This window comes from Acanthopagrus latus, chromosome 21 (genome assembly GCF_904848185.1).
Source record: "Acanthopagrus latus isolate v.2019 chromosome 21, fAcaLat1.1, whole genome shotgun sequence".
Classification (NCBI taxonomy): Eukaryota; Metazoa; Chordata; class Actinopteri; order Spariformes; family Sparidae; genus Acanthopagrus; species Acanthopagrus latus.
In genome coordinates this window covers 23,404,590-23,432,187 of record NC_051059.1, presented here as the reverse complement: position 1 = coordinate 23,432,187, position 27,598 = coordinate 23,404,590, and the positions used below count along the sequence as shown (strand labels likewise).

The 27,598-nt window shown below is 40.9% G+C and overlaps 1 protein-coding gene across 1 annotated transcript in view; it reads right to left on the bottom strand.

The window, feature by feature from the left end:
- Positions 1-27,598, bottom strand: part of clstn2 (calsyntenin 2) — a 149,545-nt gene that overhangs the window by 17,435 nt on the left and 104,512 nt on the right. Inside the window, exons 6-10 of the mRNA XM_037083713.1 lie at positions 23,354-23,503; positions 19,785-19,970; positions 18,785-19,042; positions 16,541-16,662; positions 3,306-3,468 (exon numbers count right to left, since the gene is read on the bottom strand). Coding sequence (XP_036939608.1) covers positions 3,306-3,468; positions 16,541-16,662; positions 18,785-19,042; positions 19,785-19,970; positions 23,354-23,503 — 879 coding nt within the window. The remainder of the gene's footprint in view (positions 1-3,305; positions 3,469-16,540; positions 16,663-18,784; positions 19,043-19,784; positions 19,971-23,353; positions 23,504-27,598) is intronic.

Sequence of the window (27,598 nt, the reverse complement as noted above, 5' to 3'; positions counted from 1 at the left end):
CGGGAAGGAGACAAAGCCAGGAAGTGGAATGTGACAACAAGACACATGAGGATGAATTCTGTAAAAGGAATACATAACCTGAAAACCAAAACCACGACACAAGTACGTAAATCAAACCTGTCTTGGTTTAAAATGTTCTGTTTATACTTCATTCTTTGGTTGACCACTGAACAGATGATTTCTCTTGATTCATAGGAGGCTCAACTTTTATTCTATAGACTTGAGATTCTCCACAAAAAACGTCCCTCTGAAGGCGGCGACTCGTCATGCACAGGTGTAACCACTGACGTTGACGACTGTCGCCTTTCGCTCCACTTCCTTCGCTCTTCCACCTGCTTTGCTTAATGGCATTACTGGGACAACCTCAATGCAGCACGGTCGTAATTAATATTATTAGTCACACCTGTGGTTCTCCTGCTTTGACAAGTCAAAATGAGAAAAGGTCTGGCGGATTACTTTTAATTTGAAAGCAGTTGCTGTTTATGCTGGTAGCGGTGCACTGGGATGTTAAATCTTCTTATTTCACTGCGTGCTGAAGGAATGCTAACAAGTAGCAAACCGTCTCTACTTCAGCAGCTAATTATTTAGAAACTTACGGATGGCATATGTTGATCGACGCCTTTCTATTTCAAACTAAATTACCCTCGGTTATTGATGCCTACACAAAGTATTTGTGTACTGTGCTGCGGAGGTTGCTTAGAAATCGAACACCCACTTTCCTGTTGCACATTCAGTGAGATGGCGAACACACATTGCCCATCCAAACTCCAAAAACAGCTTATTGCTACAGAAAACTGCTTAGAAAAACACCCCCAACAACCAAACACCAAACCATTCTCTTGTTAACCTTGTGTGGCGACAACACGCATCTTCCTTTTTGCTTTCAGGGCAGGAAAGTACAGTCTGAATGTCTTTCATTCCACATGTCTCATCATTATGTTGTTGATTGTGGGGAAAAGGGGATGGAGAAATGAGAGGCTGAAAGGCAATCTTGCTCGCTAATGGCCTGCAAAGTTATCAGTTGCGGCTTAGTGAAGCTTAAAGCGGCTTCATTGGGATGTAATAGCTGGCAAAGTTGTCCTCCATTCACTCTAGCTAATCCTTCCTTCAGGGCTTTCTCTCACAATCAGAGATTCATGGAAAGAGGCAGAAAGAGAGGGCCGTATGAAGCGAGGAGGAAAATGATGACGACAAAAAGAAAATTGCAATCAGGCACGGGATGAAAAGAAATTTAAACGGCAACCAAAGCCATCAGGATTGGAGCTTTGAATGATGCTGGCGAGTGTTACGAGCGTGATTTAGGCGAGCTGCAGAACGGATCACGACCGGCTCATTCTGCCCTCCTGTAAAGCACTTTGTACAATTATTCAAGTCATAAACACGGCAGCAGGGTAGCTCTTATTCATGCCGATGTGATCACTACCCGCGCTCGTTCCTTGCCGCTGGAACTGACAAGCAGAATTTCCCGTTTGATACCCACTGGGCTACTGCCTCTCCATTTCAAAGAAGAAATGCTCGCAGCCTCGGGGCATAAATCTTAATCTCTTTATTTGTCTTAACAGTAAGACTCCTGCGCTCGCTCGCTCGCTCGCTCGCTCTGTGTGCGTCAAATGTCATTTTCAGGATCTTCGGGCTGCTGTTGTTGATGCAGTTTCTCTGTGTCTCCATATGTGGCCATCGTTTTACAGGTTTTTTTTTTCCTCTTTGCATAATAACAAAGAAATACATTGTATGTCTTGACACTACAATTTACTAAACCTCTTGTGAATTTTCCGATTTGTTCGCAGTCCTGTTTTTCTTTCTGATCAAGGCAGTCTGACGGGTCTACATGAAAAATGCTGTATTTTCTTCCCTTCTTTGTTGTGGCGTTATTGTTTGGTATCATTCAATACAACAGCGCCGTTTCAAAAGAAAAAAAAAACTTGCTGCAAACACTGGATAAAATAACTCTTCAACAATGTGTTTGATGACTTCAAGGTGTTTCTCGTTTATAACGAGTAACGATAAAAATCAGAAACACTTCAGTTTACAGGTCTGCAAATTTCACGGTAAGTGGGTGGCAATTACCACACAGCATATTCAAAATTTATTTCAAATTACCTCCAAATGACCAAAATATAATACAAAATATTACCTTGAAAAGAATTCAAAATCACCCCAACAAGGTTTAATAATAATACTCTGCTATTTTCCAATGAGCAGTTAATTTTGGGGGGGTAAAAAGTGACACAGTGCAACACGAACAAGCAGCTACATTTCCATAAAACTTCTAACTGGTTTCTGATCATGACATTTTACTTTCTAACTAGTTTCTATCAAACTTCTGCAGGTCATTGCACCGAAGTACATTTCTAATCACTTTCACTAATTTCTATCATTATTCTATCATTTCATTTATATAGTTTTTATAGTTAGCCACCATAAACTGCCAGTAATTGACAACTACACCTTTATGATCAAGAATCCAGTTGGGGAAGTTCAGGAAAAGTCACTTCAATCTAGCGGCCTGCTGAGGGGAAAGTTGAAGACAACACTTGGATGTTTTCTGGAACTGTATTAAAGAAACCAGCAGCTATTTATTAACTGCTTGTTGGAAAACAGCAAGACATTATTACTTAATAATATTGGCGTTATTTTCATTACATTTTGAGGTAATTATTGTGGTAATTTGGGGTTACTTACCATGAAATGTGTGGACCTGTGAAATGAAGTGCTACAAAACAAATGTCGCTATGAAACAAGAGAAAATGATCTAAAAACAAGTCTATACTTGGTAAACTTTTGAGTATTTCCAGTGAAACAGTGGATCTATTAAGTTGCTTTGTGCGTTTACCATGAAAAATGAAATCAATGGTCCTTGGCGCAGATTCTGGAACATTCTTCTGGGAAGTATTCCCTCGCTTGGTGATTTTTAATTTCTTTTCACTTTCTTTGTTTATTGCTTGTAACTATAACCAGTCTTAAACCAATTATGTAACAGAGGAAAATGAAGATGATGTTTCCCCTGTAGTGATACAGCTCCTTTTGTAGAAGCAGGCCTATAAATAACTGATTTCTTCATTTTATGCGGAGCACATAAAAACTATAACCTCACATAGAAGAAAAAAGGCTGCTGCATATAAAACAACTGTCAGATTATACTATAGCTGTAAACAATCCCAGCAACACAATGTAATAGCTGTTGCGTCCCGTTTCCTGCTTGATTTCAGCTTCTTTAATGGCGTGGAAACATTTCTGCATTACTCTGACGCTGCTGTATATTTTAAGACACACACACACACACACACACACACACACACACTGACCTTGCCAGCAGGCGCCCACAGTGAGCTGTGTATCAATCTTTGAGGAGTGGATCGGCCAGTCATCCGTCACCAGGTAGGGTTCATAGGTCACACCATCCACGAATAGTGTCACTGCAGGAAACTCCACATTAATCACATAGTAGTGCCACTCCTTGTCACAGATCTGCAAAGGGGAGAGAGAAGTTACAAGGTTATTAAGCTGCAGCACTGTCAGCGAAGCGTCCACTTATAATGCAGATAAGAAAATGTTCTTGGTTTGCACGTACACGAAAATGGGACAGCTTAAAAAAAAAAAATACATTACTACATCTCCTTTTTTGGGGGGTGTTATTTAGGTTAGGAGCATTTTTCCGTGGAGGATTATGTTTGTAGGGAAGCTGTTATGAAGATGATGATGTTTACTCCGATCATGCAGCCGAGACCGTAGGCGCATCCTTAAACGTTCCCCCCGTCTTTCTACCTTCAATGAGAGCAACACACACACACACACAAAAAAAAATTCCTCTCCTCATCTCTGGATCATTTGCTCCCTGTCGTCAGATAGCTAATGAGGTTTTCGTCTAATGAGCTGTTCATTAAAGGCACCGGATGAGCGACAAACGCGGCTATGGAAGACCCGAGTTTCTTTGATTATTTGGAGAACTTGCAAGGACACATCCTGTTCTCTCTTCTATCCCCCTGCTTCTCAAACCAAGATAAACAAACACCCACACTGTCCCCCATACCTGAGCACAGATAGATGCTCAAAACATTATTACATTCATTATATTTGTTATTTTCACTATCATTAAACCTGCACGTTAAGACAAAAATGCAGCAAATCCCTGCATTTGTAAAGGTCGACTCACCACTGAAATTTTAGCAATATTTTCTTAGAAAATGATCAAGTCAGGTTCACTCTGAGTTCACTTGGTGTGGGACGGAAGAGAAAGATGAGAAGGATTTCCACATCTAAGACTTAGAGCTGCTACAAGGATTACATACATGTCTGGGTCTGTACATAATCAAAATAATTAGGCTACATCAATATAAAACCTAGAAAGTAAAATGAAGAAAAACACCTTAATACCAGGCATAGTATCCTCCTGTGACTGAACCTTGCAGCCGATTCTTAAGAAGCAACCTGAAACATCCCAAGCTTCTGAAGATTTCGAGATATCTTAGCAATCTATTCCACAAATTCCCCGGTGGATATAGAAAAAAAAAAAAAAAGTTTCCTTCCCCTTTGGTGGAACAAAATCAGTGGAATCAGTGCCCATTGTGGATGTCTGTGACTATCCCTCATCTGTATGAAATAGTTTTCAAGGTATTGACGAACGGCACTGCGCACAATCGTGTGCAGAATTCATAACTGGATCTGAGAGACTGTTTCAACCGCTTAAGGGTCTCAAAATGAGAAGGGTCAAGGTGAGTTCTCAAGGGGGGAATCAGAATTACCCTCCACTATCTTGTCTTGAGAAACTGTTTTGAAGTCAGGAGGTTTGGCCCTGAATGCAGCGTGACTTGCTGAAAGTGTAGCATGCTTGACTCCGGTCCACTGACAGCCTGAACGGGATGAACAGGTATAGAAAAGGATGAATGTAAGATATTCACATCGTATAATATCTTAGATGTTACGTGCTGTGAATGTTCAAAGGATGAATGACTCAAACATACAACCCCACAGAGCCTGTTTTCAGAATCACAGGGAGAACTGCAAATACTCTTAATTCAAACAACTTAAACTTCTTTTTAGAGCGCTACCTTTCAAAGTGATATTCACAGCTTTAATGTCTATGGCAACTTTCCGAACTTGTAAAGTCTTAAGGGATTTGGGAGTCTTCACTTGATTGTTCTTCCTCTTATGGCCACAGCATCTGTTGTTCTGTAATCAGTCTGCTGTGAAGGATTCGGTTGAATTAACAGCAAACAATTTATCTGCGCTGAAGAGGAGAATATCTGCTAATTTGAGATGCACAGCGCAGAACAGCAGGGATGGAGTCAACGTTTAGATGGATTTTCATTTTGTTGGAGTTCTTTTCTCAGGCTCAGTGGCCACACACACACACACACACGCAAACACATTAGTAGTTTACTCAAGCTGTGATATACTAATGGGATTGAGACCTGTGTAGCAACCAGGAGTCTCCCGGGATGTTCGATTTAGAACAGAGTGTCTCACCCTTTCCGGCCCTATAAGACAGATACTCCCACAGGTTATCGCATCTAACAGCACAGACCAACAAAACTAGTTAGTACACTATTAACTGGATAGCTTTCTTCTAAAGACCACACCTGAACCTCTGAACCTCACCATTTAAAGTCAGAGAGTATAGTAAAAAAAACATAAATAAAGTTAAAGTACAACCGGGTCTGTTTTCTGATCCCTGTACTGTACACAGATGGAGATATCACATGATTTCAAGCATACGTTATTAATAATGACAGTGTGTTTGAGTTTCATCAGCTCCGATTTACGATTTGTATGTACACTGGACCAGACGGGCAGAATGAATCGCCACTTTCATTTAGCCGCTGGCAGGTTGATTGTCTGCGGACGTCACTGAAAAAGATAGATGCTGAAAAAGTAAAATCACAAGAGACATCTGAATAATTTGGACTTGTCGGGCTTCGACATTTGTTAAGTCTGGGAGTTTTTGCTGCTCATCATTTCTGGGGCTATAATAGTGTTTCCAGAGCAAAATTTCCTAAGAGATTTCAATCTTAAAGCTGCTGTTAGTGTTGTCATCATGTTAGCTAAACTCCCTGTCCATTTTCCAGTTAGCAATCCAATCCCGCAGGTCATGTGGTGATGTATCGAAGTAATTGTTATTCCTCCTCTGGGACCCATAAATATCTGTGCCAACAGTCATGGCAATCCATCCAATACTTGTTTGTTGAGCTATTTCAAATCTAGACCAAAGTTGTCGACAGACCAATGGGCAGACTAGAGCCTCACAGCTAGCATGGGATGAAGACTGTAAAGCTTCACGAGCTTTAGCCAGTATGACAATAAAAGAGCAACAAACTGAGTTACATTATTTGTCTGATCGCTTCTCCCTCAATCTCTAATCTCATGCTCTCTCTCATTCTTCTTCTCTGCTTGTGTCTTTTAGTCTGATAACTGATGCTCGAGTGAAGAGGGCACGAACAAATAATGTCAGATAAACACGTGTACAATGACTGTGTGTTTGAGAATCCTTACAAGGAGCTTTCCCCTTTACGCATAATCAGGCTGCAAGACACGAATATTAAAAGGATAAGTAATCTCTGGAAAGTCGGGTGAAGTTTCATTGTCCACAAGACGTTTCTGGAGCTTCGCAACAAAACAACGTTGCATAATGGCCGATTTGTACATAAAATGGCTCCACGCAGCTCGTCTGGTACAATTCAAAGCCTCACGAAATCCCAAATTGATTTGTAGGCGACAATATTTACACCCTCGATGCACAGTCGAGCTCGTGCACCCACTTCAGACAGGGCGCCTACAGTATAACATAGCAGCTGCAGTGAAGGGTGTAAATAACATCTTTTCAAGACACTTTGAGACCTCGGGGCTGTTGGAGATTAAGCCACTTGAGCTGTATGGAGCTATTATATGTTCTTGTTTTAAAACTGGTCCTCATCTACTTTAGTTGTTTAGGAGAATGCTGCAATGTTGTTTTACTGTGAAGCTCCAGAAATGTTTTGCAGACTGCGAAAATTCCCCCGACCTTCCATCTGCATTGAGGTGAGTAGATAATGACTGAATTTACATTTTTTGGGTGAACTTTGCCTTGATAAGGACAAAGGGAAGTAGACACGCACTAAGGATGAATAGAAATGTGTTTATTTTTATTAAATGCACGAGGCATGTGACGACTGTAAGAAAAGCTACAGCCCCGAGTTCAACCCAGCGCTCGGTTCGTTCGGCTGCTGACGTTCTTAACTTGAGAAATCGTCCCCCCACATTCACAAATGCTCACACATGCCAGTATGCATGCGCACACATCATTAGCAGATAACCGTCAGCAGCACTCTTTCTGCTGCTGAGCTGTGTTTGTACACACAATGGCTGTCTGAAGGCACATTAGTCAGTGGAAGCTTGAAAGTATTTCTCCTCTGCAACAGTGTAACAAGACAATGAATGCTGAAAAGCTGTAATGAGCCGGTCCCCGAGCAGGTTGCAGGCCTGCTTAGGATGAACAGAAGAGTCCCATAACAGAGAGAGAGAGAGAGAAACAGAGGCAGAGGCTGAGAGACACTGACACCATATCTCTGCTGAAGTAGATGCACTTTAAAATGCATGTTTCTTGGACTTCAGTTTAAATGAAATGGCCGTTTTCTAACACTATAAGCAGAATGTTTTGAAAAGTACTTTATAATAGGGAAGAGATGATGCACTCAGTGAGAAGATGATCATTTTTTGATTTCCCACAACCAATGTGGACATTTATGCTTATAACTGAGGGAGACAGTAATTCATGAGAAACTCTAAGAAAAGGCAGTGTTCATCTTTCATGTCCAGGGATCGGTAAACATGGCCTGCCAGAGGAGAAGAGTGGAAAATAGCAACAACATTTCCTCCGATGAAAAACTTTATCTTTTATGCATTTCATCGCTCAGTGAAGATTTGCGGCCGAGTGGAGCAGAAGTTCAGCTCCAAACGACTCTTGAAAGAAAGAGCAGCTGCTTTTCAGACAATGGCAGAAGGATTACTGACATAAAATGCCTCATTTCATCTACAAACTTACAAAACACCTTGACGGGCAGGATCACTGGACTCGGACGAAGACAGGGGAAAAAAAAAACCCTGACTCAACAAGCTGCAAAAGATGCTTGGAAACACATAAGAAAATTGAAATAAAATATCTAAGATCAGGACTCGGGATCGAAACAGCACATTCATCATAGTACTTTAACACGTTTTTTCCTAATTTGACATGACAAAACGTCCTATCAAAAAAGTCCTATTCCTCTGAGTACACATTGGTTAGTGACACTGTTCAGGGTAAACTGTCGCTCCACACACCATTAACCTAAACACTCCTTTTGTCACAGCTTTTTCATCATGTCATATCAGGAGAAGCTTGTGGAATTGATCACGTTAAAAACAGCCACCCTGGTGTAACAGAGGCTGAACACTAACTGAGCCATCATTAACACATTTTAACCTGTTTATGTCCCGATACGACAAGTCTGAAGAGGAAGAATCAGTGTTTCAGTCATCCTAGTGCTCCAAAAGTACGAGGAGAACTATAAACACAATTTTCTTCCTTTATTTCTTATCTCAGTTTAAACAGCAGATAAGGAGGACTGTACTTCTGTCTGACTTCCTTAATGGGAAAGAGGCCATTCGCCAAAGTGTTTACACTCCAACACTCTCTCTCTCTTTAGACTCTGCTAAATTGCTTTCCTCCTGCTGAGGCAACTTTGTGTTTCTAAACCTGCTGTAATATTGACACATAGGACAAGATTAAACATCACAATACAGTTTCACCAAATACCTTGATATAGATACTGTGACAGTATTGTTGGGTTGACTTTTGGTACTTTAACAAAACACTAACACAATGAGATTTAATGATGTAGGATATAATAACTAATGGGGTAAAGGCAAGTATCAGAACAAGAACCTGAACCTGGATTTAAACAAAATCAAAGAAAACACAAAGTACCCTTCCAGGTATTCTCTAAGCTTGATGACCTTCCTGTTTTTAAGAAGCGTGCTGAACAGGGTCAGGGACTGTACGATCGGTAACCAGACACTTTCTGATAATTCCTCTGACTGCAACCATCTCAAATCCTTATAAAGATTCAGCTTGCAGATAACTCACCGAGCCACATTCCCTTTGTCGAGTATATTACCATGCAATAGCAGAGTTTTATTGTTGAGAATAAAACACTGGAGATAAGCCCGTCTATCTTGTGGAAATCTGCCACGGTGTATTTACAAGAGGCTATTACATCTTATACACGAGCACCGAGGAAGGGAGATCTTAAGAGCCAATTGGACCTTGAAAATACTATACAGTCGAGCTGCGGGGAGCTGAATTCAGCCTGTCACCCAAAAGATATCAGGCTAAACAATTAGAGGCGGTCTGCTCTGCCTTACACCAACTACTAACAATGACAGCGCAGTCACAAATCTTCTTTTTTTCTTTTTTTTTGTGCCAAATAAAGGTAATAAGGTTCAGGTTATTCTCCGGATTGGCTTACTGTGTATCCTGCTAGGGAGAGAAAAAAAAACGAACACAAACCCTTCACAGATAGCAGTGGGGCATTTTAAATCTGCTGACATAAACAGAATAATGAGGACGCTCTGCTGGCTGCTGAGAAGCCCTCTAATGAGGTCAAGTTTATTTTGATGCACTGGAGAGGTCTGGAATGGGAGGAGACCTTATATGGACTTTATATGGATACTAACCAAATATAACAGTGTGCCCAGCAGGGATCCACATCTAGACCACTGATCTTTTGCTTTGGCATTAGAACCACGCGCTGAAATAATTAGGATTTTTGCAAACGTGAGCAGTGTGATGATTGATCATGATTGCTGGATGATATTTCTTTTCATGCTGCCAATATCCTCTTGCTGTTGTCCACCTCAAAACATAGTGATTGCTTACTCTGTGAAAGCAGCATCCACGAGATAGCTTTGCCCTCCGGCACCGCTATCCTCCTCTCCTCCTTCTCTGTTGGTCTCATCTGTCCTCTTCCACATCCCTTTGTCTCATCTACTTTCCTCTGTTTTTTTTTTCCCCTTTCCTGCTATCCATGCTTCCACCTCATCACTCCTTCCTAACCTGCACCCCTCTTCTCTTTCCCTTTTCATCTCCTTTGTTCCTACTCACACTCCTCGCCTTTCCTCTCCTCTCTCCTTGCCTCTGTTGTGGCACTGCATTATTGATGCCAGCCTATTATGTGTCAGTGTGGTGGGAGGGAATGACAAGGATGCTGAAAGAAAGAAAGAGCTGTAAAAGACGGAAGGGAAGAGATTTGCTCAAGAGTCTGTGCATAAAACACACTAAACCAGACAAAGTAACACTCACAACTAAAGAGAAATATTGTCTCAATGAAAAAAGTTTTGTCCAAGTTTTATGGAAATATGTAGATAAGACTGTGAGATTGCATCAAGGTCTGCTTTGAGAATTTTTACCAAAGTGATGTGGGTAAAGTAAAGCTATCTGAAGCATGTGATTCATGTCAGTGACACACACGAAAAAAGCTAAACAAAGAAAGATGTGAGGCACAAGATTAAATCAAAGAATGCAAAACGTTTCTGTCACTTAGGTCAAAAGTCAGCTTTGAAATTGATGGATTTATATTAAAAAAAAGCTTTTTCAATCCATGTGTCTACTCTGTAGTCTCACCTGCTCTAATGCAGCGATTTCATATCAGTAAATTATTTAAATTGTACATTTAGGGTCAGCCTGAAAAAGGCCCTTTTTTCGCCTAAAGGAGTTCGAGAAGGAAGAGCAAAGATAAGTGATGACACAGAAGGACGAGAGGGAGAGAAAATGGAAAACGGAGAGATAGAAAAAAACAAGCTGTCAATACATTAGTGTGCTGACTGGATGCTTGTATGTAGTGCTGCTTTGAGTACACTCAGCATGTCTTCTGAGTGGTCCATAAGCAGCAGATAGTGGAATTAAGTATGCCGCCTCTTACATGCACTCACTGCAAAGACATACACAATCAGCGAGAGGCAGCAGCTCTGCATACGGTGGGAATAACACAGGAAGTGCCTACAGCTGAGCTCTCAAATGAGTTCATTTGCAAAATAGAAGCCAGAAATAAAAATAAACACACACGCACAATGAAAATGTACATGCTAGAGGCCATGCTCAATATCCTCTCTGTTGCTCTCTGCCTTTTCTTTTCTTTTTTCCCTTTTTGCACTTATGAAAAAAGCAAAAAAAAAAAATGTGCGTTTCATCATTGCCAGCCTGAGCTCCTTAATACTAAAGTATGCTGAATGCAGAGTCCTTGCAATAGCATGACTTGCAAAATCAGAGTGACTCACAGCAAACAATATTAGTACAGGAAAAGGAGTAAACACAGCAAGGCCAGAAGAAGTCGTGCTGCTGACTGAAAGAAAGTATGGATTTATGTGAGTCTCTGGTGCAACAAAAGGCACGTCACTTGAAGGAGACATTTTTTTGAACTATTACGAGATCACTTCTCCCCTGTGTGATAAACAAACACCTCTCTCTTTCACTGTCACTCCTGCCTCAACCTTATGAAACTGCACTTCTATACCGTTAAGTGCATTCTACGCATACCAATAACTGAACGGAAGCACTTTGCAGTCAGTCTCTCGCGTTTGAGATGAACTTAAATCTCTCTCTGAATAGGCAATCTCTCCTGGTAACTGCTGCAAACATGCAGAGATGCAGCACAGCGTCATCCACAATACCATACACCACCACCACCACCACCACCCAATTAATCTCCTCCAGAACAAAAGAAGGCTTCTAATCAACGCAGGACAGGGGCACAACAAGCGTGATTATAGCAGGCAGATAAGGCAGATAATTGCAGGTGCTGTATAGGAGGGTGATTTTGTGCTTCTCCAACATTCGACGCCGATAATCGAACTCAGATATAAATGATGAACAGCATGGGGTCGGCAGCTGTCTGGAGCGGCATGTAATTGGCGAGATTGGAAAGTTTAACGTTGATTCACTGTGATTTGTGAATTGTTCAGTTATCTTGGATTGATGTGGAACAGCTGCCAAAACAAATAAGTCTTTGGCCCCTCGACTTGTCTTTTTCAAAATCTGAGCTCAGCTGAGAAAATTACAGCGTGTTTGTCTAAACTCTCACCCCTCTGTTAGCATGGATTTTTTTTCCTGCTCTGAGGAGCCTGCTGTGAGCAAATAACACCTCTTTTATAAGGATTTAAATCAATGCCATATACAACGGTTCTTCATCTTGCCAAACTGGGCAAACCTGGTATGTAGCTTTATTATAAAATGGCCCAGGTAGTTGAAAATGAATACTCCTTCATCTTTTTCACCCTCTTCCTCTGTTTAGTCCAAGCTCATTTGCACGCGCACACGATTCATCTTGAGCTTACAGGATGTTGGAGGAGTGAATCTTGATTTCTACAGCGCCGTTTGACTGTGAGTGAAAACCTTTTGAACACCTGGATTCAACTGATAGGCCCTCTAGACTCATGGAGAGTGATAAATGTGAGTAGAGAGGAGTGATCCATCCACTGGACCATTACCACAGCTACAGAAGAGCAAGGAAAACAACCATCCTATGTGTGTGTGTGTGTGTGTGCTTGGTTGTGCTCCCACATACGCTCACAAATAAGTCAGTGCTCGCAGATGTGTAACGTTTTTTTGTCAGTTGTGACATTCCTTCAGTGTGTTCGATCGGCACTGAAAATGGAAGCCTCTTCCTCTCTCACTCTCTCTCTGCCAGCTTCCTTTCATCCCTCTCCGGCCCCCTCCTCTCTTGGGGTGAGAATTGCAAAATCAATAGAGCTAAATGGAGTTGCCGCGGAAGCCATTGAGTGTCCTTTCTAAGTGCTGGAGGAACAAGGACAGTGCGAAGCAGCTGTGACACCTCTTCTCCTTCCTCCCTCAGTCCACCATGTTCACTTTTTAAAACAGTCTCTACTACTGGTGTTCTCATTAGTCACCTTGAGACACTGTAGTAGCTCCTATTAGGGGTGGGAAAAATGTTTGATTCTTCCATGCATCGCGATTCTCTCCAGAATGATTTTGTCTCGATGCAGATAAGTTAATAATTGGAATTTCAAATATGAAACTAGTTCGCCCGCTGCAACATTCAGTTCGCCTGCTGCAGAGCGCTACAGAAAGCACCTTCTGATTCTCTGCTGCACACGCAAGTGCACCAAACACACATGTGTGAACTTTTTATGTTTGAGTGGCAACAAAATGGCTGCAATAGCTAGCACCAACCCTGCAAGACCGGCACCGACTTCTTTGAAACTGTATGGCAGCATTTTGAGTTCCATGAAGACCTACACAGTTTGTAAAGGGAGCGGAACTCAACTTAAATTCTTCGGCAACACAACTAATTTGAGAAACCACCTGAGTTGGGAGAGAAGCAGCGACCTGTTGCAGGTGCCAGCCAGATGACGATCGAACTCTGAGAGAGCGAAGCGGATTACCAAATCCATTTCAAGTTTTATCGCATTGGATTTAAGACTGTATTCATCTGTGGAGAATGTGGGTTTTCGGACGATGGTGTTCACTCTAGAGCCAAGATACAAAATGAGAAACAAGACGTCCCTTTACAACTTCGTACTGAATTATTTGTTAAATGAAAATCACTATAGGGATCATAAACTAGGATTCCTGTACGTATACAACCTGTAACACAAACTATATAATACAACCAGAGCTTTTGCCAAAAGGATGATGAATGTAAAAACAAACAAAAACAAACAAAAACAAACGGTGTAGGTTTTTGTGCAATCTAACAAAGTGGTCAATTATATCTGTAAAATAAAAAGTAGGTACGAAAGAGAACAACTGAGGACGTCCAAAGCCTCGACAGTGCTTTATGAATTACAGCTTTCTACGAGAGCGATATCCCTAAAATGATTCACAGATTCTTTGATTGAGGGTGGCACAGGGGAGAAGCATGAGTGTTTTATCGTCTTGTTAGTGGCAGTTAAACCTGCAGAAAATAATCTTCCTGAGGGGCAACCTGGTGTTATCGCTGAGTCTGGAGTTGTCATCGAAAAATAATATGGTAGGACTGTTTAGGGAAAGGTGATGTTTAGAATATCCTCAAGACACTACAGACCTGTGTTGTGTATCTTAAAATCTCCGCACAAACTTAAAATGAATGAGTTGATATCAAAGTCACAAGCCCAGGATTTAGGACTACCTAAAGAGTTTTGCCATTTTCAGAGATTAACTTATTAAAAGTGTTGAATTTAATCATTATCTTATGAATTGTGCATGAGAAACAAAAACTACATTGTAGATTCTTACAATCATCACTCAAGATAAACAATGGCTGCATTTTCACTTGAGCTGTGGAGTCCAGTAAAGCTTCTGACATCCAAATAAACAGACCCATAACCCAAAAACAATCCCTTGTATTTGTAGAAGGCTGCTGCTGCTGCTGCTGCTCGCTAAAACACTGTGCTCACTTCTCTTTGACGTGATATACTGTGTGCTGCTTTAGGGCACATTAAACAATGACACAAACGTACAGTAGTTTTTGTATTTGGCAGAAGCCAAAGTCAATAATTTAATCAAGCTGCAAGCCATGTTTTCTAATTACAGGAATTCACACAAAGCCAGTTTCACTACTGATCGTTCTACTGCCATGTAAGTGCATGATGGACATATGCCAAAACAACTGTCTAACCCTGAGACTTGAGCTGACATACGGTACCTATATGTAGCAGGTTAAGCCAATGCAGGTGCACTGAATTGTACCGTACATCACAGATCAATTATGAAGCTGTTTATTAGGGTATTTCTTCCCGTCACTATGTTGATTCATGCTCCTATCATGTGGTTTCTCACATTAACCTCCTGTATTTCAAATCAGTTCCCATTTATATTTAATGTAGAAACTCTGCACAAGTGATTTGTACTGGTGAGCAACTCATCACCTATTCTCTTTGACTGCACAGCAGGCATTGTCCGTGCTCCTTCTCAAGATCCATCTGAGAAGCAAATGTGATCTCCAGCATCCATGTTCTGTTTATGTGTGTGGGAGAGAATTATAAAGAGAGCCAGGGAGAGAGAAAAAAAAGGGAAAGAGACTGAAAGAGAATGAGAAGAAGTGAGACTGAAATAGAAGTGAGTCTTGAGGTTGTTTGCTAAGAAAACACAGGCGACCTCTTGGCTGCCCTTCTTCTTGTCACATTGGCCTCCGTGGGCCTCTAGAGAAAACAAACCCTGGACTGAGAAAAACTTTTCAATCTACCTTTGACCCAGAACAAATGACCAGCTGGTTGAAAGAGTCACACAAACACCAGCAGAGATGGTGCCAAAAAGACAGGTGAGGATAGACTGCATGACACAAGAAGCAAAATCCTTGTATCTAATTTTTCAGGCAAACCTGTAAATAAAATTACAGAATGAGTAGACGTGCATGCTGATGCATGGTCACATGCCCGAGAGTGCACTCACATGGAAAGATTCAAACACAAATCTCCAATAATCTGCTTAGTGAGCAAAAACTCCTGAGAGCTTGTTGTAATTACGAAGCATTTTCAGTATGATGTGGATATATGCTGTATCCCAAGGGTGAACAATTAGATTAGATTTACATCTAACATCCATTATTAGTGAGCTGGGGAGAGTCTGTGGAAAGGGGGGATTCCCGTGTAAGAGAGTTCATTGGCTTATCATGAAAATCACTGACTCCAGGGACTTTATTTTATCTTTAAAGTAGGATTTCCTCTGCTGGCTGGCTGCCTGCTGAGCTGGACTGACTAGACACTCAGACGGATGATTCTCACTCAAGCGTCCAACTTACTGAGGTGTCCTTGAGCAAGACCTTTAATCCCTCTAACTCAGGTTACTGGTCTTGATCCTGAATTTTAATGTTTGTGCAAGAGTAAGATGTCAGTTGTCTAAGACCTCATTTTTCTGTCTTTCTATCTAGACAAAATATGTAAATGCACAATGTAATTTAGAGGTAAATTATTGCACCATTGTGTACATCTGCAGGGTAATTCAGATAGGAAAAAGCACCATGCAACATTCAGCGAGAAAAAACATTTTATATAATTGTTATTATCTTTCTAGATGAAAGAATTCATGTGGTGCAACGTTTTCATTTCAAAGGCTTTCTGTAGGACTGGAGTTTGACTGCAAATTAGTTCAACAAGTCTCCAGAACCATGACAGATAATAGAGATCTGCTGCTAGGTGAGCTATTATCCATAACCAAACAGACTTTCCAAATTGGATCTATGCTTGTGCTTGTGGGTGTGAGGTTTGTGTATGTGTGTGTGTGTGTGTGTGTTGGATAACTGTGTCTTCTTCCCTCTTATCTCCTGCAGCAAGTAGAAGAAAGTGATGGAGGGCCCGTGGTAATTAGAATGGAGAGCTTCTCCCTTCACTACGCAAATAATGATAGCCCCTCACCTGCTGGAGAAAATCACCCTCAATCTATGCTCGCACTCAAATAGGACATAGACAAGCTCTCTCTCTCTCTCACACACACACACACACACACACACACACACACACACACACACACACACACACACACACACACACACACACACACACACACACACACACACACACACACGCTCCTCACCTGCTCCAGTTTCCAGTGGAACTCAGCGGGTCTGAACGTGTCGACCTGAGTGAAATCTCTTCGGAGCAGAAACACCAGGCGGCAGTTGTGGACGTACAGAGAGTAATGGTGGCGGTTCATTTCTGCAACGAGAAGCATGCATTATCACACAGAGACAGAATATACATGCGCACAATTAAACATAATTCTACATCAGACAGTGTATCAGTCAACAAGATTCTGGCCTCTAGTTCTGTGAGGACAATGACTGGTGCACATACTTCTTGACCATACTACAACAACCAGAATGCACCAATAAACACTCAAGCTGAGGTGGTGACGCACTGCAAGTTGGGCACTGTTTGGTTTTCTCTCAGGGTAGGTTTTTAAAAAGGACACAGTAAGGCGGCTAGCAAGTAACCAACCATATTCTATCAGAGATAAACAGAAGGCTGAAATATGTTTGAAACGGGTAAACTCCGGTCCGAGTACAATCTGTGGAACAATCTGTACTGTAGTTGGCACAACAGATGACACGTTTTACGTCATTGGCTTATTTTCACCCATCAAAGAGGCTCCGAGTGTCGGCAAAATGAAGAAAGCTTTACTTAAATTGTAGTCATACAAAACTGGCTGAAAATCGGCAAAGCTCCCTTTTAAGTTTTCATATGGAGGCAGTTTGATCTCCGAGACCGTCCGGAAAATGTCAAACAGTACAGCTGTGAGAAAGCCGTTTCAGTCACTGCAAATGGGTTCTCCACATCAAAACACAGCTGTCAGCATGACAGAAAGGGTCCAGTGAGTGTGGTCACAGAGTGCACGCTGCTGGTGTGTCTGGTTTTTCATTATCGACTGCTGACTGTTGGAGATGGCAACGAAAGGCAAGTCCCACTTGCTCTGCTTTTACAATGCAGCAGATAAGCTTGAGGGGCTCTGAGGTGTGGTGAGTGCAACAGATTCACCTCTAAATACACCCAAACATCACACAGATGAAGGAGTGTTCGTCCATCAAAGACATTGTTTGTGCTGTTTTTATGATCAGTGGTGGCAACAGATACAGAGAACAAGTCATTCTAATCTTGTATAAGTGCATCAAAACATAACAAAGCAGTATTTTTGATTTACTGTAATAAAGGTCTCAATCCCAACACAACCAATTTAAATGTCTAGTATTTGCTATCTGTCCATATTATTTTATTGTGTCAAATACTCTAATACCAGAACAGGGTTCACCAATCAATGACAAATACAATTTCTGTTTAAATAACAAATGTTTTTAAGTCATATTTGAGTCAGAAATTTAGTAGATTATTTTGTTTTATTCCTACAAAATAAATATAGAACAGTAATGATGTGATTTTAGCTCTGGTCTGTACAGAACAATGTTCCCTTACATCTCTAGAATCAGATTTGTAGTCCAGGGCATCTCTGTAGCGCCACATAATTTAATATAAAATGGTGTGTCGTGACACATTTTACCATTACCACCGAATTACAGCAAACGTCTGAATTAGTGGGATAAACGTAGGCACTCGTTTTGACCACGTGATTGGAAATATTGGGGTAATCACACTTAACATGTTTTGCTACTGACATAATATTGCCATAATTACCATGCTTATTTTTCTGTTTTTGCTCTTATTTCAGCCAAAGGACTGATGGTACACACACAGATCCGACCATCACACTAAGCCTTCTGCGACCATTCACATCCTAAAGCAAACAGTTGCAATGAAAGAAGGGCTTATAAGATTCTGATGGTCGACACAAACTACTCTGCAGTTTTGCATTACAAGATCAGACTACACATTTTCTAAGCTAATAAGCCATCTGTGAGACCATTGTGAGAGCGTGCAATGTGCAGATGGCTTGCTTAATTACACAGTTCAGGCAGCTCAGTACAGACGTGCAGTGGGGGAAAAAAAAGTTTAAAGTTTTTTTTCAAAGGGCATTTGTGCCATTGTGGGCCTCAGTTTTGGCTTAATTATCCCGCTATTTTGAAAGGATGTTTTTGATCATGCCATGTTGCTAATATGTCTCTAACACTGAGGGCACTTGGAAATTAAAGTTTCGAGTCAAAGAGCTCTAAGAATAAAGTAGTCTTGAGTATCCTAGAGCACGAGCAGACATGTTGCTAATTCGTAAGGAACTTAAGGGTTAAAGACAAACTCTTTTGCCCTCCTTGGTTTAATTTTCACTCTTTAACATGTTAGTCAGAGAAAATTTGCTTCTGAACAGTCGGAATGTGTGAAATAGTCTCCTCACCGGTCTTGTCAGAGTTACACAGTAAGGTTTCCTTCTCAGCTCTGAGTCCTGGACTGGGCCCGTGTTTCATCCACGTTGCTATGGTGAACTGATCTGTCAGGTTCTGGGGCACGACGTGGTCGGGAACGTTAGCAGCCTGACGCCCGTCGAATCTGTAGATGAGGTCGCTGTCTCGGCCACTGTCAGTTAGCAGAGACGCCGTCCAGTTTGTGGAAGGGCTGGGGGCAGGAAGGAGGTCGGTGCTGCCCGATGCTGCACCTGGATGTGCCAATCAGATGAGATGGGCTGTCAAGACGGCTGCACAGAGAATCAACCTCGAGAGAAAACTGCTTCTCAACAACTTTCTTTTTTTCTGCATGAGTTTTTTAACAGAGGTTTGCCTACATCCGTTCACGACCTAATGCTGTGAGCATGTCACAAATATAACTGACATCTGAGACACTTTTTTTCAACACACTTTTTGAAGACACAACATAATTTACAACTTACAACCATAAACTGATTGTGATTGTAAATGTGACTTGATGAGGAAGAGGTGTACGAAAGCAAAACCTGTTGGAAAAAAAATCACTGTGAAAAACACTAAATCAATTCAGACTTTTCATATTTTCACTCAAAAACAAATTTGCTCTAATTTGTCAACAGGAATATTCCTTGTTCTTTCTGTGCGGACTGTATATTTTACAGAGTAAAGCCAGTAAAAAACATAAAAAATGAAAAAGAAAAGTGTTATTCTAAAGTATTCCACAGGATTAAAATGGCATGACAACTGGCATATTATTAGACTGAAGTTGGTGAGATTGTTAAGAGGTAATCTTTGAAATAAATCTTTCACCTCATTATTATCTCAACCCTTTGCACTCTCACAGTCCTCGACTCTTAAATAGCACCTCACTATTTCAACGAGGCATTTCAATCAGTTTCTTTTACACTGTTCACCTTTTACATACTTGCGTACTTGAACAACTTTTCTCTTTGTTTTTTCTCTCGTTCTACATACCGCAGAGTTTTTGCAGAGACTTCTCAGAGTACGTTTCCCGGTCGCAGCCCTTCCCGATGTGATTGGTCTGCAGCTCCACCATTGCCTTCACGCCGGACAGGGGACCTCCACACGTTTCCAAGTGCATCTTGGGAAACAGCTGCCTGCTTCCAGTCCCTGGCTCGTAGTCTACTCGCTTGTTCCAACCTGTAATGGTCAACATTTATTTAGTGGTTTGTATAGAGGGAGAAGTTCATTTTTTACACTACATAATGAATAAATGTCATTGTTACAGTACCACAGTATATGTAAATGAGTGATGAGTGGCTCATATCTGTCTCACCTCTCAAAAAATGTTATATCTGGTCTGAGATCTCATATTCCTGTTAGTCCTCATGAACATGTCACTAACTTTATCTGACTCTCTCTCTAACATGATCGTTCACACACACACTCACACACACCAGGAAATCCAACCATAATAACCATGTTGTACTTTTACAGCGGTCTGACATCAAAATTGGCAATTTCTTCCCACCACGAGATAGTTCTGACTACCCGTCTGACCACCCGTCTCTTTTTATGCCACTCTGTATTTCACAAATTCTAAGAAAGAGCAGCAGCTAGCTTTTTTTTTTGATGGAGAGAATGGCCGTGTTCAGAATATTTTTATTCACATTTTTGATGGCCACGTGTGAGCAGATTCTTATCTGATGTGAAAAATTAGACTTTCCCCGTCTCTCTTGGTTGCCTAAACAAGCATGTGGGCAATTTGTTGAAGCTGTTTAAAGCTGCTGGACTGTGGATTTGTTTGTGTAAGACTTTAGCTTTTTTAGTCCAAAGGATGTGACTTTATGCACGTTCTAGAGTGCCTCGTCTCAGTGCCTCTCTGCTCCGCTAACAGATCGCAACAGTAGCACACGTGGAGAAATGTTAGCTACACAGAAGTTCCACGCAGCCTCTTTAATCACATTAGTATGTATATGCACACTTGGGTGCTTGAACTTATTTAATAAAAATCTATTTCAGCGTATTTATCTCTTTTAAACAGTGTTCCCCGTAGGACACACATAAGTCCTCTGATCCTGTTCTCTTTTCTATATTTTAAGCATCATCAGAGAGCTCCCCAGAAATGTAAGACATAACATTTTATGTACTCCTGTAGGTGGATTCATAATGAGCACGTGGGCCTTGGAGGAGTGACAGGCGACCACACAGGTTGGCAACTTTGGCATTTAGAATTTCCTCAGTAAAATCCTTCCCTGTGTCACGTCAGAAGGAGACTGAGGACCCACTAACATGACAGGCCTGATAGAAAGGGGTGCTGACCTCCTCGTAACTGTCAGTCCTCTTGCCAGGTGTTATATTTTCATTACCTGGGTGTTATATTTATCCTCGATGAACGAGAATCCCTCAATCGCTGGGGTGAAAACAATTTCACCAGCTCCATTGTTGACAGGAAAAAAAAAAAAAAAAGAGTGTGTGAACGCGCCTGTGAATGTGTGGGTGTAGGTGGACACCTGGCAGTTCTTGTGAAGCTGACACCACATTTTATCAAGTCTTCCGAGACAAACATTTACAACGAGAAAAAAACTGAACAGGTAGGAGTGAAGAGGAGTGTGAGGTGAGCTGCAGCAAAATGTATTTAGCCTCTATGAATGCCAAGACACCCTCTTCAAAAAAAACAGCTGCAGCAGCTCTGCTGACCTTTGCACACAGATGATGAATAAGGTTACATAAACCAACGACTTGATCTTCGAATGCATCCCTGCCATGTTTTATTCATGGATTTTTGAGCTACTATGGGTTAATGGTTTTACAACAGGATTATGCAGAACGACCTCTTTTATGAGCCAAAATGCAAAGAATCATGCAACATTGATGAGGCTGTTAGCAGGGTATAATAGCAAGTGTTTCATTAACGCTGTGTGCCCATCTGAAGCTCAGAAATAATCGTGTATTCTTTTCCTTAATAGCAAGAGGAAGATGTAGCAAGCATTTTGTTGATTTTACAGTCTGTAAATCAGTACATTTCTGATTAAAAAAATAACACAAGACCACTAAATTGTCGAATACTTTCTTTCTTAAGACCTACTGTGCTAAAATCAACAGCCCCTCAGAGTGATACTGCACGTGATTTGCATGACATTTAAACGAAGATTTAATGTCATTTCAGACTTTCTCGACAGTCTGAGTCTCTCTCGCTCTGCACCTCCACCCGACCGTGATATAAACTGACATTTCCCTCAGTGAATGTCCTTAAATCCCAAATAACTGGCATTCAAGTAATGTTGTACAAAATGGATTTCAATTCAAATTATCTGCTCTTATCTTAGCACAAAATGATATGATGTCTCCAGGCATGAAGGGAGATATTCCACGTTTGAGTTAGCTTAACTGTAGCTGAAAAACATCCATGAAGCTATAATGTACACAAGACAAAACAATATTTTTTTGTATTACAAGTTTTCTGGAATCTTTGGAAACCTAGAAAGAGTGCATCACATACCCTAACTCTGTAGATGTTTTAGGCCCCTGCAACTCAAATGCAGAGTATGTGATTCCTGCACCTGGAGGAATCTCTCAACCAAAACAAAACAAAAGAGCCAAGAGGAAATGGGATCACTGGAGTTGTCTCCATTGTTCAACAACTACCACAGCTGTGACCAAATGCAAACACAGTTATCTGGAATAAAAATTACAGATTTTTCTGGGTTTAAACATTGTTGGAAACATTTGGGAATTTCTAATTTCACAGCTCACATAAAAATTCCCTAAATGTACTTTTGAAAATGAAATACCTTCCATACGGTTATTAAGTAAAACAATTTGCTTCACGGTTAAACGTGAGTTGTTTCTGTCATCCTCGGCTCAGTTTATCTTGGAAGAATATGATGGGAAACTATTAAAAGCTGTTTTGCTCAATGTTTAAGAAACATGTCTTCAGGTGATGAAATCCGAGCTCCGCAGTAGATTGATGTTTCACTAACTACACTACACACAGTAACACATATCCTGGTTACAGTAGGTCACTGTTCTTTATTTTTTTCAGACTATAAGAGTAAGCATCACTTCCTCCACTGTTACTTTGTTTCTCCCTTTCCTGCCTTGAGTTTCCTGTTCCTTCTGCCTCTTTCTTTATCCCATTCTTCCTCCTCTCCCCCTCCTCTTATCTTTGCTCTGTCTTCCTCTTTCATTCCTGTGTGAGCTTGACTCTTGAGATGCTGTCAGTGCTGACAGGTGAAGCAACGGGGAGACGGGCCGGCTCGAATGCCAAGCTGCTAGCATGTTTTTTGGGGGGGGGGGGGAAATACACTCCAGTCAACTTTCCCTCTGGAGGTTTTTGTCAGGTCTTCTGATTTCCTCGAGAGACATTCATTCTAAAATGAGATCCAGTTCCCATGAGGGGAAGGATGTGCTTAAAAACTGCTCTGAAACTCCTGCTTTAGTTTTGATGGTATCGCTTTACATCAAAGTTTGTTTAAACAATATGTCAGTGCACTTTATGCCTGCATAGTAATGAGTCAATTTCTGTCAATTATCGCACGGTACATTAAGGCGTTTTGAAAGTATTTCTCTTTATCTCTGACCTTGCCATCCAGGTTTGCAGACAGGCTTGACATCAATATGCACAGCCACATCCTCCTTCGCTCTCTTCTGACCACAGTCAAAGGCTGTCACCATAATCATGTAGCTCTGCTGCTTGTCATAGCTCAGCCGCTCCGTGTTTCTGATGTTACCTAAAGGGAACAAAAACAGAAATATAATTACCGTCATTCATTTACAGAGACATAAACTGTTGCGCTGATTTGACAACAAAAAAAAGCAAGAAACACTTCCCGATAAGCAATAATTGACAAGGACTTTATGTCTTTGAGTTTGGTAAAAGCCTTTTACTGGATATACAACGTCCAGTAACCTTGTATTGCATTTGAATAGCTAGGCCTCTTTGTAAGCAGTCGATGTAACGTTGCAATGATGGATTATCTACAGCTGTCACCAGGGTAACGGCGTAAGCAGCCTGAGACAGAGGAGATACTACACGCTTGTGGATTTTCATAAACCTGTCCTGGTTATATACTGAGGTTACTACAGTCTAAGAGTGCAGCTCACTGTGGTATAATAACATTAATAAATGTTTAACAGTGTCGACTCTCTCAGACATTTCCTGCAGTGTGTGAACCTCCAGACAAAAAGTGGAATAGTAATGATGTGCCTTCTTCGTGTTGAATATTGTTAACCAGCTTAGGACTGGCCTCTCTAACTCCTGTGTAGTTTTGCGTAATTTTTAGACTTTTGTATGCATATAAATTAATTCTTTAAGAGTCATACAGCCTCTTAAAGGACAAATAAAGTATTTTAAGCAGTACAGGTTCTGGATGTTACCTTTCTTGTTACCCCAGCATCCAAACACGTACATTAAGTCGATTCTCCAGTCAGTGCTCTTGACAAATTCACCAGCTGAGATCTGAAGTTTGTCCCACTTTCAGAATTGTGTACATTGAATGAAAAGTCTTCTTCATCTTCTTCTTCAGTATTTTGTGTTTACTCTCATCAGCATGTATTTGCTTACTTTGCTGTGCTCACTAAAGAAATTAAGTCACAGTTGGGGGTTTTGAGGGGTCAGGCTATAAAATTATTATATGTGCAAAATCCATGTTTTGTGTATGAATTTGAATGGGCAGGATAATTTGTATCAAACAGCTATTATCGACAATTTACAAAATGTTGAGGTTGCTTTGCACTACAGCAGATGGCAGGCTTGAAGATTAACATACTATAGGTCAAACAAGCCAGTAAACTGCAGGGAGATGAAGAGATATTCTCCAGACTCCCTTTTAAAATCGCTCAACTTTATGTTTACCAAACGTTGTCTCTTACAACATTTAAATAATGTGGGCCTTCTTGTAAATTTGGTATATTTTATACATCAGTTTCTTTCTTTGTGTAAAAAACATTCACGATCGCAGGAGGTAACTTGAGATGCACGTCGAAACACCGAGTGTTAACTGACGAGCTGTCCCCTTGTGATCGGATCCCCAGCGATGCATGTTGATGCCAGAGATAAACAGGCTCACAGTTTATAATAAAGCAACATGGTGAGAATACAGACGCTTCATAGAGGAGAAGCGGAGCTGCATGACTGTCACCTAAATAGAGCCCAGCCATCAATATCAACTGATGGTTTTTATAATGCATCCATGGTCTACTCTATATTCTATGGTGATTAAAGCTGATGGAAGATGGATTCGTATAAATGATCATTTCAGACTGTGATTCATGAGGTCTGGCCAGAGATGTGTGGGTTTGAAGTGTTTACATTTTACAGGAAAATTGCAGTATTATTATAGTAAATGTATTCAAGTAGAGCTCCACAAAAGAAAAACATTAAGCAGGGACTACAAACCCAGGAAGAGTACTGCACATTCTTACAGTATGTCCTGAACATCAACAATACAGCGGTGAGGTTGTTGTACATCTTGTACAACAACCTTACAGCAGAGAGAAAACAGGACTAAAATCTTTTCCAGTTGATGATTAAACACATTATTTATATACAGATGTTCCTCAAGATAAACAACAGACTTCAAAACAATGTCATATTCTTATTTTGTCATTCCGCATCAGTCATCGCCGTCACAGTCTTTCTCTGGACCTGTGAGGACAACTGAAGCTATTTTTGTTGTTTGCATCCGGAGGCTGGGCTGTATAAAAGGCTGTCACTCTGATTGCTGTCGCAGAGAAGAGGAGAGAGGAGAGGAAAAGAAAAGAGGGAAAAAAAACAAAAAAAAAAACCAAAGAGGGCGGATCAGAGTAGAGGAGGTGCAGTGAGCACAGGAGAAATCAGCTCAGAGCACAGCAGTGCAGAGAAGACAAGAGCTGAGCTTGAAATGTCAGAGGAAGAGAGGTGAGCAGGTCAGAGTCAGACACTTCCAACTGAAGTCTCCTACAGTGACTGTTTGATCCGCAGCTGGTGTGAACACTCACAGTTCAGCTTCTGGAAATCTACTATTATTACAACAACAGCTGAGCTGATATTTTAATTTAACGAGACATTTCATTCATGAAGTTCAGTGTAGTTGAGCAAATCTATACAAAACCACATTCCCTTACAGCACAGTGGAAACTCTCTTCATTAAATGATGTTGCAGGAATTAGATGTGGATGTGGAACACTACAGCCACTCAAATTAGGGCTGCAACTAACAATTATATTCATTGTTGATGATTTATATAACTACACGGCTCTGCTGCACAGAGCAGACACCTTCAGTTTATATGTGAAGCGCCTGTCAGAAAGCTAAACAGAGTGTAAAACCAGTGACACAGATAACTGCAGCACACTAACATCGAGAAGTAAAGGCACCAGAAACACATTTAAGCTTGAATCAGAGAGTTCTTAAGAAATTATTCAAAACAATTAACAGTTGGCAGTTAGTTGGAATAGCTGACGGCGAACTTAACCACTGCAGCTCTAAATTCAACAGACATCTCAAACTCTGCATCTGCAGCAACGTTCGGAACAACAACATCTCAAATCTGAACCCTGCTGCTGTTTTTATTGAAGTAAAATGTTATTATTTGCACTGCCAAGAAGATTTGGTGCCGTACAGGATCTCTCTCACGTGTTTTTGACTGTATTTATCTTGACTTTACTGTCTGTGTGAAGATCCTCAACTTATTTGATATCTGGATTCAGAGACACACACTGCAGCACAGCCCATTTAATTTTGTATTTTATCTTCCCTCAGTGCACAAAATTACCCCGTTCAATAAAGCAGGTCTAAACAATGTGCTGTGTCTTCGACTTTCTACGCAACCAATATTACTGTGCCTGCGAGGAGATCAAATCAAATGAGCCCGACTAGTGTAAAAATACAGAGAGCAAAAGACCAGGAGGTTAAACTCAAAAAGCAATGAGACAAAATAATAAAAACAACCCTGAGAGAGAGAGAGAGGAGGGGATACGTACAGTAAAGACTGATCCACTGGTAGAATTCAACACACATATACACACACAAAGCCCTCCAGTCTCCCTTCAGTTTGGATTACGCTGCACTTAGATCAGCACAGTGTGGATGCAGAAGCTCAGGGAGAAGGCGGCGCAAATCCCAAAGCTGGAATTTTATATAGGCAGATACGCTCAGAATAGCTCTCAATCAGAAATAAAACACTCTACACCAGTGAACTAGGACTGGTGTAAACCCAAGAAAGAACAAAGGAAAATAGAAAAGAGGCTGTCAGAGTTAGGAGGATCTTTGTTGAGTAACTTTTGAGCTACACACTGATGAAAAAAACATCTTCACAGATCACAACACCACTGCAATAAAAAGCGGAATCAACGACAGTTGTCTGCTTGCTTTTTAACTTTTTCATTTTTCTCTTAAGAGTATTCAAAGTAATCTGTTTGGTGTACACCTATAAAAAGATGACTGTCGCAGTGCTCCTGTGTTAAAGTTTAAGTTTTAAAAACCAGTTTGTGGATTTTTACAAAATCTGTCATCTTCCACCCAATACAAACAAGCGAATGTGACTCTGCTGCTTCACAATCGACCACAGTCGTATCATTTCTTCACACGACGTTGGTTTCTGTTCACTCCCTGCTCCACGATTCATCTCTAGGTTCAGTCGGTCTGAGCTGGCTCTCTCATGTCTATCTTTAGTCAAGACTTGTTCACGTTCACACGAGGTTCAGCTGGTTTAGATCATAGAAAGTACATATGCAAATGTTGCCGAAGAATGGCTTTTAGCTTTAATTAAGACATTTACCATGCTGTTTGAATTCAAGTGAGGCAAAAGCACTGCAAGAAATGTATCTGAAACATTTCCGTGTAT